This window comes from Coregonus lavaretus (genome assembly GCF_964263955.1).
Source record: "Coregonus lavaretus genome assembly, chromosome: 26".
NCBI lineage: Eukaryota > Metazoa > Chordata > Actinopteri > Salmoniformes > Salmonidae > Coregonus > Coregonus lavaretus.
The window spans coordinates 8350200-8369352 of NC_140013.1; the positions used below are offsets into that span (position 1 = coordinate 8350200).

A 19153-nucleotide genomic window follows, 5' to 3' on the forward strand; every position below is an offset into this window, starting at 1 on the left:
CACAAGAACCATGGTCTTGTGTTAAAGTGCAATATGCCTTTCCTGCTACTCCCTACCTAGTGGCCATCCTTTCATCCATCCTTTCATCCATCCTTTCATCCATCTATCTATCTATCTATCTATCTATCTATCTATCTATCTATCTATCTATCTATCTATCTATCTATCTATCTATCTATCTATCTATCTATCTATCTATCTATCTATCTATCTATCTATCTATCTATCTATCTATCTATCTAGATCTGTCAATCTAATATCATTCTGAGAGACTTCATGGTGTGATGGTCAGAGAGGAAGGAGAAAGCAGGCCGCCCTCAGTCTTTAGGAACTGGATGAGGCGAGGTCACTGGAAAGGAAGTGGCATCACGGACTTTCCAGCTGCAGAGGGAACAATGAGAGTTAACATATATATATATACACAAACGTATGTGGACACCCCTTCAAATTTGTGGATTCGGCCATTTCAGCCACACCCATTTCTGACAGGTGTATAAAATCGAGCACACAGCCATGCAATCTCCATAGACAAACGTTTGCAGTAGACTTACTGAAGAGCTCAGTGACTTTCAACGTTGCACCGTCATAAGATGCCACCCTTCCAAATTTCTGCCCTGCTAGAGCTTCCCCGGTCAACTGTAAGTGCTGTTATTGTGAAGTGGAAACCTCTAAGAGCAAGAACGGCTCAGCTGCAAAGTGGTAGGCCACACAAGCTCACAGAACAGGACCGGCAAGTGCTGAAGCGCGTAGCGTGTAAAAATCGTCTGTCCTCGGTTGCAACACTCACTATTGAGTTCCAAACTGCCTCTGGAAGCAACGTCAGCACAAGAACTGTTCGTCAGGAGCTTCATGAAATGAGTTTCTGTGGCAGAGCAGCCGCACACAAGCCTAAGATCACCATGCGTAATGCCAAGCGTCGGCTGGAGTGGTGTAAAGCTCGCCGCCATTGTAAACGCATTCTCTGGAGTGATGAATTACGCTTCACCATCTGGTAGTCTGACGATCTAATCTGGGATGGCGGATGCCAGGAGAACGCTACCTGCCCGAATGCATAGTGCCAACTGTAAAGTTTAGTGGAGGAGGTATAATGGTCTGGGGCTGTTTTTAATGGTTCTGGCTAGGCCCCTTAGTTCCAGTGAAGGGAAATCTTAATGCTACAGCATACAATGACATTCAAGTCAATTCTGTGCTTCCAACTTTGTGGCAACAGTTTCCTGTTTCAGTAGGACAATGCCCCTGTGCACATAGCGAGGTCCATACAGAAATGGTTTGTCGAGATCGGTGTGGAAGAACTTGACTGACCTGCATAGAGCCCTGACCTCTACCCCATCAAACACCTTTGGGATCAATTTGAACGCCGACTACAAGCCAGGCATAATCGCCCAACATCAGTGCCTGACCTCACTAATGCTCTTGTGGCTGAATGGAAGCAAGTACCCACAGCAATGTTCCAACATCTAGTGGAAAGCCTTCCCAGAAGAGTGGAGGCTCTTATAGCAGCAAAAGGGGGACCAACTCTATATTAATGCCCATGATTTTGGAATGAGATGTTCGACGAGCAGGTGTCCACATACTTTTGGTCAAGTAGTGTAAGTCAATGGAAGGTGAGCTGTGTATTAGGCGTGTATTGCATGGTGTGGTTTGATAGAACACAGGCAATCCAGGTAGTTTCTCTTCATCTCACCTGCATCTTGCTGTAGATCCAGGGCAGTAGGTTGGACACCTTGGTGTAGACCCCTGGCCTGTTACTCTGCCCACAGCCGCTGCCCCAGCTGGTCACTCCCACCAGCTGCCAAAGGTTGTCACTGGCCTGGCACACCAGAGGACCACCACTGTCTCCCTGTGAGAGGAGAGAATGGATGAGTGAACAGTTGAAGTGGTGTTGAAATCACCTGCCACAATATACTGTATGTTTTCAAGTTGTGGATAGCAGATGAGGTAGAAGGGAATTTTCTCAGCCTAAAGGCATCTAAGATGAGGACAAGAGTTGGTGAGTAGCAGGAGAGGACAGTTAGACTCTGGGAAGAAATCAGAATGTTGCTGTCATGGAACATCTGGTGTCCATATGGAGGACAGTTTGCCAAACTCTGCATCTATGGCTCTGTAAAAAAAAGAGCATATTTTCAACGTCTTTTGTATGTTAAATGGAATAGGGAGAGAGAGAGAGGTGAAAGGTAGGAGAAAGAGTGCTGAGAGTAGTGGGCCGAAATCGAAGCCATGCTGACAGCGGTACATTGTACATGTGCTCCAGAAGCAGCGGCTTAGACCTCTAGAGCACCCCAGGGGCCTCATTTATAACCGTTGCGTAAATTTCACACTCAAAATATTGAGAATTATAAACTTGGTGTGTAAACAAGCATTACTCAGCCTGGAAAACACCCTCCATTCACCTTTTTGAACAGCGCCGGAAGAAGATGGCTGCCGTTTTACAGCCCTCTAACCAATTGTACTATTATGTGTGTTTTTCCGCGTTATTTGTAATTTATTTTGTACATAATGTTTATGCCATCGTCTCTTATAACCAAAGAGAGCTTCTGGATATCAGGACAGCGATTACTCACCTCGCGTTGGACGAACACTTTTTTTTCAACGAGGCGTTCGCGAAGGATATTCTACAGACTCCAGACAAGGCCCAGATCCCCGTCATTCGCGTGAGGAAGAGACGGAGATACCGTGGACGTAGGTCGGGGTGCCTTGTAAAGATCCGACGGCGAACGAGTAAACTGCCTCTCCCATCAATCCTATTAGCCAACGTTCAAGCTTTGGATAATAAAATGGACGATTTAAGATTACGGTTATCCTACCAACGGGACATTAAAAACTGTAATATCTTATGTTTCACGGAGTCGTGGCTGAATGACAACAATGACAACATTCAGCTAGCAGGCTATACGCTACATCGGCAGGACAGAACGGCAGACTCGGGTAAGACGAGGGGTGGCGGTCTCTGTATTTTTGTAAACAACAGCTGGTGCACAAAATCAAATACTAAGGAAGTCTCAAGGTTTTGCTCGCCTGAGGTAGAGTATCTTATGATAAGCTGTAGACCACACTATTTACCAAGAGAGTTTTCATCTATACTTTTCATAGCTGTCTATTTACCACCACAAACCAATGCTGGCATTAAGATTGCACTGAATGAGTTGTACAAGGCCATTAATCAACAGGAAAACGCTCATCCAGATGCAGCGCTCCTAGTAGCAGGGGACTTTAATGCAGGGAAACTTAAATCCGTTCTACCTCATTTCTACCAGCATGTTAAATGTGCAACCAGAGGGGAAAAAACTCTAGACCACCTTTACTCCACACACAGAGACGCATACAAAGCTCTCCCTCGCCCTCCATTTGGCAAATCTGACCATAACTCTATCCTCCTGATTCCTGCTTATAAGCAAAAACTGAAGCAGGAAGCACCAGTGACTCGGCTAATAAAAAAGTGGTCAGATGACGCAGATGCTAAGCTACAGGACTGTTTTGCTAGCACAGACTGGAACATGTTCAGGGATTCTTCAGACAGCATTGAGGAGTACACCACATCAGTCACTGGCTTCATCAATAAGTGCATCGATGATGTCGTCCCCACAGTGACCGTACGTACATACCCCAACCAGAAGCCATGGATTACAGGAAACATCCGCACTGAGCTAAAGGGTAGAGCTGCCGCTTTCAAGGAACGGGACTCTAACCCGGACGCTTATAAGAAATCCCGCTATGACCTCCGACGAACCATCAAACAGGCAAAGAGTCAATACAGGTCTAAGATTGAATCATACTACACTGGCTCTGACGCTCGTCGGATGTGGCAGGGCTTGAAAACTATTACAGACTACAAAGGGAAGCACAGCCGCGAGCTGCCCAGTGACACAAGCCTACCAGACGAGCTAAACCACTTCTATGCTCGCTTCGAGGCAAGCAACACTGAAGCATGCATGAGAGCACCAGCTGTTCCGGACGACTATGTGATCACGCTCTCCGTAGCCGATGTGAGTAAGACTTTTAAGCAGGTCAACATTCACAAGGCCGCAGGGCCAGACGGATTACCAGGACGTGTACTCCGAGCATGTGCTGACCAACTGGCAAGTGTCTTCACTGACATTTTCAACATGTCCCTGACTGAGTCTGTAATACCAACATGTTTCAAGCAGACCACCATAGTCCCCGTGCCCAAGAACTCTAAGATAACCTGCCTAAATGACTACCGACCCGTGGCACTGACGTCTGTAGCCATGAAGTGCTTTGAAAGACTGGTCATGGCTCACATCAACAGCATAATCCCAGAAACCCTAGACCCACTCCAATTTGCATACCGCCCCAACAGATCCACAGATGATGCAATCTCTATCGCACTCCACACTGCCCTTTCCCACCTGGACAAGAGGAACACCTACGTGAGAATGCTATTCATTGACTACAGCTCAGCATTCAACACCATAGTGCCCTCAAAGCTCATCACTAAGCTAAGGATCCTGGGACTAAACACCTCCCTCTGCAACTGGATCCTGGACTTCCTGACGGGCCGCCCCCAGGTGGTAAGGGTAGGTAACAACACATCTGCCACACTGATCCTCAACACGGGGGCCCCTCAGGGGTGCGTGCTCAGTCCCCTCCTGTACTCTCTGTTCACCCATGACTGCATGGCCAGGCACGACTCCAACACCATCATTAAGTTTGCCGACGACACAACAGTGGTAGGCCTGATCACCGACAACGATGAGACAGCCTATAGGGAGGAGGTCAGAGATCTGGCCGTGTGGTGCCAGGACAACAACCTCTCCCTCAACGTGACCAAGACAAAGGAGATGATTGTGGACTACAGGAAAAAAAAGAGGACTGAGCACGCCCCCATTCTCATCGACGGGGCTGTAGTGGAACAGGTTGAGAGCTTCAAGTTCCTTGGTGTCCACATCACCAACGAACTATCATGGTCCAAACACACCAAGACAGTCGTGAAGAGGGCACGACAAAGCCTATTCCCCCTCAGGAGACTAAAAAGATTTGGCATGGGTCCTCAGATCCTCAAAAAATTCTACAGCTGCACCATCGAGAGCATCCTGACTGGTTGCATCACCGCCTGGTATGGCAACTGCTTGGCCTCTGACCGCAAGGCACTACAGAGGGTAGTGCGTACGGCCCAGTACATCACTGGGGCAAAGCTCCCTGCCATCCAGGACCTCTATACCAGGCGGTGTCAGAGGAAGGCCCTCAAAATTGTCAAAGACTCCAGTCACCCTAGTCATAGACTGTTCTCTCTGCTACCGCACGGCAAGCGGTACCGGAGTGCCAAGTCTAGGTCCAAAAGACTTCTCAACAGCTTCTACCCCCAAGCCATAAGACTCCTGAACAGCTAATCATGGCTACCCGGACTATTTGCACTGCCCCCCCACCCCATCCTTTTTACGCTGCTGCTACTCTGTTAAGTATTTATGCATAGTCACTTTAACTCTACCCACATGTACATATTACCTCAACTAGCCGGTGCCCCCGCACATTGACTATGCAACGGTACCCCCCTGTATATATAGCCTCCCTACTGTCACTTTATTCTATTGTATATATAGCCTCCCTACTGTCACTTTATTTTTTACTTCTGCTCTTTTTTTTCTCAACACTTTTTTGTTGTTGTTTTATTCTTACTTTTTTTGTTTAAAATAAATGCACTGTTGGTTAAGGGCTGTAAGTAAGCATTTCACTGTAATGTCTGCACCTGTTGTATTCGGCGCATGTGACCAATAAAATTTGATTTGATTTGATTTGATTTTATGGTGACAATAATGCCTTTTATTTTCTGTAACATTTGGAACTATTGGAATTAGGCCACAGCAGTTTCTAAAAGAAAGAGCAATTGCAAATTTGATTCAATGTTTTTGGAGGTGTTGGCAGAGTCTTTTAATATTTTGCAATAACTTATGCTGTATTTGGCAAAGGACTGTGACAGTTTGTGAAAGAAAAAACTATGGGAAATTGTTGTGGACCTGCCAGCAGAACATTTGAATTCAACAATGTTTTGCATTTACTTTTCCCCTCAACCTAAATATGCTGGACTGTGAATTCTGAAACATTGTCTAGCCTAATTTAAAACATTTTAAATTACAGTAAGCTACTCACAGTAGTTGCATACATAATGCAATGTAAAATATAAACTGTCTGTTCACCTGTTAAATTAAACTGTATGTTATAAACCGTGCTGCCTATGGGATCGCATAGGCTTCAGCAAAACTTGAAATACATAGCCTATCTATTTACTAGGCCCAATTAAATGAGAGATGCGCATGGTCTTTTTTCATATGGCTACTTCGGGAATGCATCACGGCCAGAAAAGGTGAGGAATTTCTTCTGCAATTGTTATAAAAAATAAAATAAATAGGAAATAGGTGTGTCTAATCATTTTAGATTCCAAAAACAAAACACATAGATTTTCGCTCTTCTCACTAATGGCAAATGGCTGCATCTTGTTTCCTTTTCCCCCCCTTGTTTAATAAGCGTGTCATCATATCCCCCATTTGCAACAAATACTTACTTGCCTGCTTGCAATACAATACTTCAACCACTAGAACATTTGTGTAGGCATGGTCTGATGTTTTTGCGCGGAGGCAAGCATATCCTCACGCCGAGTTCAGTGCGGCAGTTTTACCGCACGCATGTTTTGGGATATATTTTCTACGTACGATATGTTTATAAAATGAGTCCCCAGACCTGTAAATAGAAGAATTACACAACAGTATGTGGACATGTACCTGACAGGAGTCCCTGCCCCCGTTGAGCTCTCCGGCACACAGCATGTTGTTGGACACACTGCCGGAGTATACTTTGGAGCTGTTACAGACACGCACATCAATGATGTCAACGGTCACCTCCATCAGGTCTTTGGAGGGTTTAGCTGTGAAGGGACACATACAGTACACAGTCTTTCTCCAAACATACACACACACACACTTCAGCTAGCGACACTATAGCTAGTTGCTCTACGCAAACTGTTGCTCTACTGAATATAGCATGGTTTTCTGCAATGAGAAGACATTAAAATAGGATGAATAATGTATGTGTAGCCTCCGTTCTCCACATCACTCTCTCTGTATCACAGAGACGGACAGGCCATAAGGCAATTCTGGAAAATGCCAGATGGGCTGGTTCATTTTTAACCCAGGGGGACTGTACAAATTGTTGTTGTTTCTTATGCAAAATAATAATTATTTGGCTAATAACAGGGGACCTCCAGGGGGGAAAAAAGGGCTGGTGTTGGGGACTCGAGGATAGAAATGGGCCGGTGTGTTAGAAATACCCAGTCCGAATTTTGGTCCCAGTCTGTCCCTGTTGTTTCACTCTAGATAAGCATTCTTTCCTTTAGTATAGTCCGTTTCTCCCTCCACTCCCTTGTCTCTCTTCCTACCTGCCCCCTCATCTGTTGTCCCGAATCCCGAGGTCCAGCATTTGGTTCCTTTGGGGAATGTCTGGTCAAAGGCTGGCAAACAGGCAGGCTGAACTGCATCTGAATAAAAAAACACACACAGGAAGTTAGATAAACAGAGTGGCATACTGACTTCAGACACAAGCACACACAGTTACAAAAATCATACACACACACACGCAAATGAGATTACCATTCTGGACAGTGGATGCATCCCAGACATTTAGACTCAAAGGTCAAACATTTTTACAGTGCTGTCCCAACGTTGATGCTAGCGTTTCCCTAGCGTTTCTCTGATATTGAAGGAATAGAGCCAGACTCACTAGTGAATTCAACTGGTGAGGCCAGCTTCAGTATGGCAATGTCCTGGTCGTTGGTTACGTTGTTGTAGTTCTCATTCAAGATGATCTTCTCTATGAGGTAGGGAGAAGGAAGCTTGTCTTGAGACACCACTCCTCCGTACACACGCCACCTACTAGCATCAAGAACCGGGGGGAAAGACCTTCAATGGGCAAGGAAAAAAAGACAATAAAATATATATTAATTTACTTCTCAAACCAAGGCTGTAGCTTATGACACGGATGTTATTATTATTATTATTATGGTAATAAGGTGTTTAATTGAGTTATGGAGATTGGTTGTCAAGGTGAGGGTGTTGAGGTGATGGGTTGTCGTGCTGCTTGTTCTTGAGTAACGCTGAGCAAGTTGCTGCACAGATTCGCTACTAGTCTGTGTTTTATATGGATATGTGTAAGTGAAAGGACTGACATTCTCCTTAGGCTAATGTCGCGTTCATGACATGTCGGAAACTCAGAAATACAGGCTTCAGAGTGGGACAAAATATATTTGAACGGTCCTCCAACTAGTAATTAAAAGTCAGAAACCCTGGCATCATCCGAGTACTCCGACTTGCTGAACTCTGACTAAGGAAATTACTTCGACAACAGCATTTTTGGAAGTTAAACACAACAATAAAAAGTAATTTATCAAAAACAATCTATTTATATGTTTTTTTTACACTGTTTATGAGCATTATAGCTGTACTTTCTGTTTATGGTTGGAGTAGCTAGCTTGCCGTTAGTCAATTGGCATTCTCAACGAGTTCAAAACAAGTCGGATTTCACTCTGACTTGTCATGAACACAGCAGGGAGGGTAAGGTGGAGCTATTAGCAAGGATCTACATAGCGTGTCTAGAATTAGAGCCAAGGGATCAGTTTGGAACTGAGCATTGTTGTCCTCTAGTCACTGACCTGGGGAAGCAGTGGGCAGCTGTCACCACAAAGTCAGGGGACACCAGGACCCCTCCACAGATGTGTGTTCCACCAAAGTGTAGAGAGAGTTGCCAGGGCCATTGGCCCAGCTTGGCAACACTGCCCCCTATGATCCGGGAGGACAACTGCTGACGCCCACAATCTGGGGAAAGGGGAAAAAGTGGTCAAATGTTTGTATCTAATTTAACTAGAAGTCATATTTCAAACAGAAGGTTGATATGGGCCTGCCTGGCTGAAATATGTGAAATATGAACAGATGAGAGCTCCTTACCAATACACTTTAGAGAGACTGTGTTCTGGTCAGGGCAGGACGAGCTACATAGCAACACAAGCACAACCATGTCAGGAACTCAGGATCTAACATTAAACCACACTGGGATATGTGCAGCATGGCTACAGTTGATTTGAAACAGCCTTCATGAGGCCTATAATGCAGCTATAATGATGACATAACATTACATCCCAACCAGTCATGACAGGTAATGACAGTGTATGACTTAACGCCATCATTCCCTCAACATGACTGGGACTAAAATGTGTAAATACATACGTGCTAAGGTTTGTAGAGGAGTTGAGCTCTCTTACCTGACATTGACCTGGCCCTGGATGGGTAAAGACGATCTGTTGTTCAGGGTTAGACCAATGGACTGCTGGGATTTCACTGCCTTGGTTGCAAAGGACCTGCATGGTCGACACACACAAACACATTTAGATTTTGTCTGCCAAAGCAATACTATAATCAATTCCCCTCCCATGAAGCATTCCCAGAAAGTACATTTGCCACAGGCACACCAACCCCAGAGAGAGAGAGGAGTGCAGAGAATCAATCTGAGAGTAAATACTGAAAATGGCAGCAGTGAAATTAGATGTCACTGAGCAAATGTCTGTGAGTGAAAGTAGTTGCTTTGAGAGGTAGCCTATAAAATGGCTGTTGTGAAATAAGATGATGTCTTACTTTCTGAAGCCCAGTTGGGCACAGGTTTGGTTGGCGTAGCTCTGGTCCCATCCCTGGTAACACACTGGGAGGAAACGACCGTCCTGTGACGTTCTGACATGTAGAGCACCATCCGCCCCAAACCTCACTGCAGAGAGAGGGAGAGGAGAGGATAGAATAATAAGATACGAAAAGGGTTATGTTTGTCTGCTTGTCATACGTCGAGTGTATGTCTACCTGTCCCCCTGGCTTTAATTTCTCTACATCTACCTGCAAGTCTGGTATGTCTGTCTGTTGTGTGAGTGTGCTTACCACAGTTGGACTCGTCGGTGCCCAGTTGGCAGTCCCGCAGAGCGTCACATTGGACGGTGGAGTTGGAGCAGGTGTCATGCACGGGCACGCTCAACTGCACGGGCACGCTCAACTGCTTCTCATAGTGCCCCTCATCCTCATCCTCATGGTGGTCGATGATGGCAGCCGCTTTTGCTAACCTGGGACCGTAACACACTACCCAGAGAGAGAGAGAAAGACATTGGAAATTAAAGAGACCGAGAGACAGAGAGGCGGGGGAAGGGTTGGATGGGGTAGGTTGGGGGCACAGAGAATGTGTAAGGGTGGGGAGAAGAGGAGAGACAGAGGTAGGAGAGGAAGACTGTCAATGTCTACACAAATACAGTAGGGGAGGGAAAGGGGGTACCTAGTCACTTGCGCAATTGTATTCATTCAACCGAAATGTGTCTTCCGCATTTAACCCAACCCCTCTGAATCAGAGAGTAGCTTATGAATAAACAGGCATACATATACATGAGTAACAACATATGAATAAATATGACGACAACCCTGGCCTTACCTCCGAGCCAGATGGCAATGGCCAGGAGGAGCAACAGAACGATGCCCCCTGACCAGCCAAAGCACTTGGCACTATGGTGGCAGCAATTGTATTTCTTCTTCTTGTCAGGAAGAGCTGGAACAACACACGCCATACACGTCAAACAGATATATCCTACTCAGGAGACCATATACAAACCATACACTGTGTCTACAAAACATTAGGAACACATTCCTAATATTGAGTTGCACCCCCTTTTGCCTTCAGAACAGCCTCAATTCATTGGGGCATGGACTCTACAAGGTGTCAAAAGTATTCCACAGGGATGCTGGCCCATGTTGACTCCAATGCTTCCCATAGTTGTGTCAGGTTGGCTGGATGTCCTTTGGGTGGTGGACCATTCTTGAAACACACGGGAACTATTGAGTGTGAAAACCCCAGCAGGGTTGGAAGTTCTTTACACACTTAAGCCAGTGTGCCTGGCACCTACTACCATACCCTGTTCAAAAGGCACTTCAATCTTTTGTCTTGCCCATTCACCCTCTGAATGGCACACATATATAATCCATGTCTCAAGGCTTAAAGATCCTTCTTTAACCTGTCTCCTCCCCTTCATCTACACTGATTGAAGTGGATTTAACAATTAACATTTATAAGGGATCATAGCTTTCACCTGGATTCACCTGGTCAGTCTATGTCACGGAAAGAGCAGATGTTCTTAATGTTCTGTACACTCAGTGTATAGCCACTACATAATGCAGACACATAATGAGGGAGTTAAAATCCCACTTCTCAAGGATGTTTTTTTATTGCTACCACTTCTGTTTCAACTTGTATTATTTTACACTACTTTCACTGGTGGTTTGTAGTCCCCTGAAAGCAAATAACAAACGGAGGGAACTGGACTGGGACAGAACTGGGATAGTCAGGCAGTAGATAGAGAGTACTACTCACATATACTGGGCTGACATTTGTGCTCCGCAGCCACTGGTGGGGGGTGCTGGGGGATGTAGTATAGCTGGTTGGGAGGAGTGTGCCTTGGACCCGCTCCATAGACTACCTCTTCATAGGACTGGAGGGGCGGGAGGGTGTGCACCTCAACAGAGTAGTATGGAGGAGGGAGCTCGTTCTGCAGGGGAGAACACAGAGAAAAAGACAAAAGGCTAAGAAGTCAGTCATTAAAAATATATTCGGATCCAACACCCATGCGGGAACTTAAAGGTCCAGTGCAGTCACAAACGTGATTTTCCTGTGTCATAGTTAATAATACTTTGAAATTGTGAAAAAGATGATAATGCCCTTTTAATGTAAGAGCTGTTGGAAAAGAGTCTGAAATGTCATTGTTTTGGTGGGATGGAGTTTTGGCCTGCCTGGCGACATCACCAGGTGGTAAATTAGTTAATAGACCAATAAGAAAGAGAGTTCGAAAACTCTCTGCCAATAACAGCTTTTCTTCAGTTTTCCCCTCCCCACTCAGACACTCCCAGACATTCTTAGCAAAATTATTTTTTGAGAAATAGTTTTTTGCTAAAAAGCTATTTTTGTTTCTTTTACTATTTTAATGGAAAACTATTACAGTAAGCCACTAAATTGCTACCCAGAAATGATTTGATATGGAGATAAAAACCGGTTGCATTTGGCCTTTAATAATCCCAAGTAAACAACTTCCATGCAGGAACCCCGATTCTTCCATGAACAACAGTGTATGGGGTGCTCCCTAGAGTACACATGTTGATTGCGAACAGGGCTTACAGATGCTTGATGATTGGTGAAAATCGAGCATGTTTGAGATCCCAACACCTGAATAACCAACTCAAGCACAATGGAAGGTCCCATGTCTCTAGGCAACAACGTGCCGAGATTCCCAATGGGCCCCTTATTCATTTCCTCCTCTCTTTATCATGCTCTCATTTCTGCTTTACATTCATCTGCTCTCCATAGCGCTATCAAGCATCTCAGATAATAGAGCTAATCAACGTCACCAGGGCCGCGGCCGAGCTCACATTGCCCCCCGGGAGTCTCTATTGTTGCCACGCAGAAGAAGGGTGGAAGTTGTGGTCGTCCCCTGTCCCTGGCTGGCTGCTGCCTGGTTGTATCACACACACAGTTGATTGTAACCCACATCCACACACAGGTGATTGTAACCCACATCCACACACAGGTGATTTGTAACCCACATCCACACACAGGTGATTTGGAACCCACATCCACACACAGGTGTAGGTCGGTTAGTCTGATAGTGTGCTCTTCCCCCCTGGGGCTGGATGACAGACAGCCAGGGTTCAATATTGGCTTTGAGTTCTGTCTCTCTTGTCCTTGACGACAAAAGGATGCCTTTGGGCGGGGTGGTGGATGGCATTACAGTCATGTTTCCTTGTAGGGATGACATTGCTTTTAACTTCCCTAACTGGTTCTGATGTTGGTACAACATGCAACATTGCAAGATTTTCAGGTGGAGTTTTGATTTCAGAGGGGGCTAGGCTATAGTGATGATCACAAGGATCACAAAGACCATTAGATCCTATAGGTCTACAGCGGACGTGGATCATATTGATGTGTTTGTCTGGTTGAGGATAAAGAGTGCTAACCAAAAATGTGTTGCGTCTACATTGGGGTTTCCATGGCAACTGGTCGACCCAATATTATTTGGACCGATAGTCACTACCCTTGTTGTTCCAAGAACTCAGTCTGTCAGTTCCAGGGCATCTCAGTCAATCCCAGTAACTCTCTCACCCTAGAGAATGGACCATTAGCACTATAATAAGACCTTCCTGAATCACAATAACCTTCACACAGGCACGTACTACCACGCTCCATAGGAAGCCAAGAGGCAGGCATGTACCATATGTGTCTTCTCTACATCTAAAAATCCAAACACCCACTGTATGGTTTATTAGCTCCTACACCTCCATTTAAAGCACCCAATGTATTTTATCAGGAAGTCCATGGAAGGTGCCATTTGACCTAAACTAATAGTATACACAGAAGGAGTTCCTTTCATGAACCTCTATCCTTAGTTCCCCTAAACTATGTGACTATTTAACATACATCTATGTGTTGTCATGGTCACTCTTCCTATATTGCCATACATGTATACAATATACCAATGCAGAACAATAGACAAAGATGGGATTTGCTGTTATCCGTCTTGGTGACATAGAGAAGATTCCTAGGCTCAGTCAGTAATAATACTAGTTTATAACCTAAACCTTTTCTTTGGTAAACAGCTCCAGTTTCATGACCATAGGCACCCAACTCCTACGCAAATGAACCAGAATACTGTACCAAGTGGATTTTCAGTTGGTGGTAGAACCAGTTTGCCTGAATCGATGTAGGTCAATAGACATTGTTCCCCCTTGGCAATTTCCAGTAATTACTGTAAAATGATGAGGTTTTAGGTTCAAGTTACATTTCAAAGGGAAGATGGTACTTATAAACAATGAAGTTGTTATATACTGTAATTTTGAACTTCAATTCCAAAAGAGTCCCTTAGAGCTCAATAGTAGATTTCTAGGTAAAATGGAACCAGCCCACATTGATGGTTGATTCAGTAATCAGGACAGATAAATCCTCTCTGTTACAGATGGAAGTCCACAGTAGCAGCATAGAGCCTATTGGGCTCATTTCCACCTCAAGTCTTATTTCACAATCTGCCCCCGTATTTTGGTTAGACAAACTGGGTGAAAAGACTAGTTTGAGACATAAAACCACTATCCATTCAGACTAAGAACCCCTACTTTCAACACAATATTTATATAGGAGGATTCAACATAAATTCAACACACAATGCGAAGCAACACAGTACAGAGATCAGAGACCGAGACAATCGCAATGAGATCATACGGGGCTCCAGCTACACACCAGCCTGACCCTGTGCCTTAGTCTCCTAGTAGCATATCAACACAAATTGGTTCACATATCCTGCAATCTGTCCATGACGTGGCAAAAAGTACAACTTTTGAGAACATCAGCAATACACAAGGAAAGGCCACTTTTACTTAAACAACCCAACCTGACAGAGGGACAGTGAGAGTACGAGTACAGGATGGTCAGTGTGTGTGAGAAAGAAAAGACTCTTGTTCTGGTGACAGAAGTCAGCCCAGGGGAAACAGATAGAGAACCAGAGAACAAGGAGGAGAGGATAAAGGAAGAACTTACAGGGTCATGCTTTGCCATCGGACGCTGAGGGAGCAGTGAGAAGTGGAGGTGAGATCTGGAAGAAGGGGCTTTTCACAGGGCCACTCAAACAGTCACAGAACAGTGATTAGAGCATAATGACGCCACATTTGACACTCCCCTCCTTCTTTCCTCTCACTGTCTATCCCTGACCCCCTCGTGTGTCGCAGTGTGCTACTTTCCCACCTGCCAGACCGGTTTCAAGGTAGCCAAGGAGAGACAAAGATTGATTCACACCGTGTGGCCTGCTCCATTCCCGGCTCAGGTGACACCAGCTGGGCAATCAGAGCCAGGGACCAAACTGTCGTCCTCTCAGACAGACACATTTTATTTATGTGGCAGATCTTTTTCTCAGGACCTCAGTTTGAAAAAGAAAGTCAGTAAAGTCACAACTAATGTGAGATAGAGTTGTTCCAAATACATAGCAGTTGATCCAATCAAATATGTAGACATTATATTGAAATATTGAGTTGAAATAACTATCAAACTCAAATAAATGTACAAAACAAAATCTTGCTGCCCATACACATACTTCATAATCATGTAACACAGGGATGTTCATGAAATGAACACTGCTTAGGGAAACAAATAGAATGGCGCCTTTTCAATGCAGTTAATGAACTTTAGATATCTTACTCAATATGCCTTTGTGAGCCCACAGTATTTACAGAAAGTGCTTTGTCATAAAACAAGAGCTTCCTTATGGGAAGAATGTGTTTATTTTGTGAAGTGTTTTTTTTTCAGGTAGAAAATATTTGATAGGTGACACATCAAAGTAGCCCAAGAAACATTCCTGAATAAAGCCCTGACCATCCACATACCTGACGATAACTGAAAACTGCAAGCAGACTAGTGGCACCATAGGTCCCAGATTGGTGGGGCAATTTTTTCCCCCTGGGGCACAGAGTTTTTCCTGATCTGTTAACCTAACCAGGAAAACTCTGGACCCTATAAGGTATGAGAGTGATTAATCCGTTGTAAAAAGGTTTTATATGGGCTATGATGGGACCAATTTCTCCTAATAATCCTAAACCTGTCAAACTGCTGCAAACTTATACTTGTTCATATTAATTATATTTAGACTAGATTAATTGGGGGTTTCCATTACCCAGACACAGAGACAACAACTGATAGACAATAGAACTCACTGGGCAGAGTTGCTTTATGCATGTTTGCATCATGCAAGCCTATGCAACTGTAGGCTTACTTAAAAATGTACTCACATCTTCATCACTATTATGTTGATTGATAAATTCCAGTTAATAATTTTGGATTGAAAACGTATAGGCAGCGTAGCCAGCCCAAGTTTGAATATAAACCAAATTTGATCACATTCATATTTTCTCCTGACACACAAATTGACTATTAATTCATAACGTTACCCATTTGTTCACCCTGTCCAGATGGGCAGGGCGCATAGCTGCTATTATTAGTAGCATACAGTTGATCAGATAGAAAAATGGTCTTGTTGTTTAGGTGTAGCCTAGGCTGCTGCAACATTTATGTAATTAGTTTTTGCTTGTGTCTGTCCGGAGTTATTATGTGTTATCACCTTTGCTAAATAAATATAGAAGGAAAGTGGAAAGCCTACTTGAGCGCTCGCCAAAAAATGAGCTGTCAACCTCTCTTTAATCTCACTTTTAATGGATGATGCGATTGATGCTATTAAATCATTTTGAATTGATTTCGACATCCCGTAAATCACAGTCCAACGTTCCTGAAGGGCAAAAATAATTTCCTTGTTTGAAGAAGTAAAACCATAATGGTGTGCTGAGTAGATAGGTCTAGGGACAGTTTGGGCCTCTTGAGGGGACACAGCTCAAAGAGCAGTAGTGGGTTAGATCGACAAATTGGCCAGAAAGCCCAACCTGATTTCTACTTGTTCAAATGCATCAGGTACAGTTTTAATGCATAAGGACCCCACTCTGTGGACTTAGGGAATACTACACCTCCTGAGAGAGAGTCATCAACCCAAGTACTGTAGCAACTTTCAAATTGCCTTGAATGGAAATGCAAAGATCTGTGGTCATGTTCTTCATCTTCAGATTAAGGACCAGAGAGGGCATGACTGCCAAAACGGGCTTGATGAGACCCATTTTATGCATAATGAACACACTGCTTCCCTAATAGGAAAAAAGGGCACTTTTTATTAAATGTATTCCACAACATCAAATTGAAATGGCGTCCTGTGGAAATCTATGATGAGTGCCAGTTGATCCTTTTGAAAAAATGCTATCCTTCTGCAGTATTGAGATGGACAGTCATGGAACAGACATATTTTAGAGCTCCTTTCTAAATCCATTATTCCAGTGATTGAGAAATAAACTGGGTGTGCGTTGTTCATGACTAACACTTGCTAAAACCATTTCACATTTTTCTCATGAATTGATCGAGACATACTGCAACATTTCTATTTCCAGTTTTGAACCCCATTTGAACCCATATGTTATGTTACAGTGGTAAAGTAAGACAAGTGAAACACACATGCAAACACACCTGCTCAGATAAATATGAGCAAATAAATATCTCTGCAATAAGTATCTATGTAAAAGTGGATGACACCTCCCAAGCAGTGCACAGAACCCCCTTGGTCTATGAGGAGAGATGGAAAGAGAGATGGCCTGTCAGAAAGAAAGAAGGGAGAGACAGATCAGAAAGCGGTGAAGAGCGAGAGGAGGGAAGCGCTATGCTACAGTCAGAACAGGAAGCCCGTTGTCAGCAGAGCGAGAGAGAGAGAGTAGAGGTGTGGGAGGTCATATGAGGAAATAAACACATGGCCTCCTCACACTGTCACACAGATCAAACAAGACTGTGAGACTAATGTCAACTATTAACTGTAACTGAGTAAAGTCTCTCATATCACAACATAGCAGTCCAACTGAGCCATCCTGAAATCCACATTTACAGAGGTGATGTAATAGTACAGTATGTTAACACAAAGCAATGAACACAGCCCTTGAGGATGGGTAACGGTTGGCTGATGTAATAATCATCAAAAGTGAACATATGTTAATTTATGCTATCTGTTCACAAGACATAGACCAGGGGTGTCAAACTCATTTTAGCTCAGGGGCCACATGGAGGAAAATCTATTCCCAAGTGGGCCGGACCGGAAAAATCATGGTATATATAACTTAAAAACATCAACTTCAGATTGTTTTCTTTGTTTTAATACGATCAACATACAACATAAAGCTGGAGCCTGAGGACAGTGTGTCCAAAATAGTACAAGCACAACATCACTATTAATCATAAAACACGTCAAGTTTATTTGAAAATTCTAAAGAAAAAGAACACACAAACACACAATGCCTCAGTGATTAACAGAACTGTTTCACAGATCACAGAACTATATCAGGGTGTCATTTCTCTGGCAGAAATGTAGATAAAAATAATGAAATCCTGTTCCCCAAACAAGTGCAAGAACCACAGAGTCAAGAATAGGTTAAATATACAAATAAAATCAATTAAAAACAATAGCACATCAACATAAAAACATATAAACATAAAGCTGGAGCCTGAGGACAGTGTCCAAAAGCACAACATCACTATTAATCATAAAACACCTAAAGTTATTTGAAAGTTCTGAGGACAAAGAACACACAAACACACAATGCCTCAGTGATTCACAGAAGTATATCACAGATCACAGAACTATATCAGGGTGTCATTTCTCAGGCAGAAATGTAGATAAAAATAATGAAATCCTGTTCCCCAAACAAGTGCAAGAACCACAGAGTCAAGAATAGGTTAAATATACAAATAAATTCAATTAAAAACAATAGCACATCAACATAAAAACATAAACATAAATCTGAAAGCGTTGCTCAAACTCCCGTAACAGTCCCGTTATTTTATCTTTGAACCGCTTCATGTCTGCCACATGTTGGGTCGCGCACACATTTTTCAGACAGGGGAAGTGAGCTGCATCACCACCGGCAAGTTGCGTCTCCCACAATGACAGCTTCAACTTGAAAGAACGTATGCTGTCATAATACTGCGTGACAACTTTGTTGCGCCCTTGCAGCTGTTTGTTCAAGTTATTCAGGTGCTCTGTAACATCCACCATAAATGCAAGGTCCTGCATCCATTCTGCGGAATGAAATTCTAACACTGGTTTGCCCTTTTCTTCCATGAACTGTTCAATTTCTTCTCGTAAATCAAAGAAACGCCTCAGCACAGCACCTCGGCTTAACCATCTTACCTCAGTGTGGTATGGCAGGCCATAGATGTGGTCTTTCTCTCTGAGAAGGCTGTCAAACTGACGGTGATTCAGGCTTCTGGATCGGATGAAATTAACAGTTTGGATGACCACCTTCATGACGTTATCCATCTTTAATGACTTGCAACACAAAGCCTCCTGGTGCAAAATACAGTGAAAAGTCAAGAAATCACGTCCTCCATTTGCAGATTGCACTTTCTCTCTGAACTTTGTCACAACGCCTGCTTTTTTCCCGATCATTGAGGGCGCACCATCTGTAGCCAGGCTGACAGCGCGGGACCAGTCCACTCCGACCCTGTCCAGCGCGCCGACGAG

General features: G+C 43.9%; 1 protein-coding gene across 1 annotated transcript; it reads right to left on the reverse strand.

Annotated features, from left to right (window-relative positions):
• Positions 1-366: 366 nt before the first annotated feature.
• Positions 367-14616, reverse strand: LOC311101502 (transmembrane protease serine 13-like; the record flags this gene model as incomplete). Its single annotated transcript, XM_084142651.1, has 13 exons — positions 367-381; positions 1685-1840; positions 6735-6877; positions 7388-7486; positions 7729-7907; positions 8657-8819; positions 8949-8992; positions 9263-9358; positions 9633-9759; positions 9924-10118; positions 10462-10575; positions 11395-11569; positions 14599-14616. The coding sequence occupies 13 exons, from the start codon at positions 14614-14616 to the stop codon at positions 367-369; spliced, it is 1524 nt and encodes a 507-aa protein (XP_083998777.1).
• Between the last annotated feature and the right edge of the window lie 4537 nt (positions 14617-19153).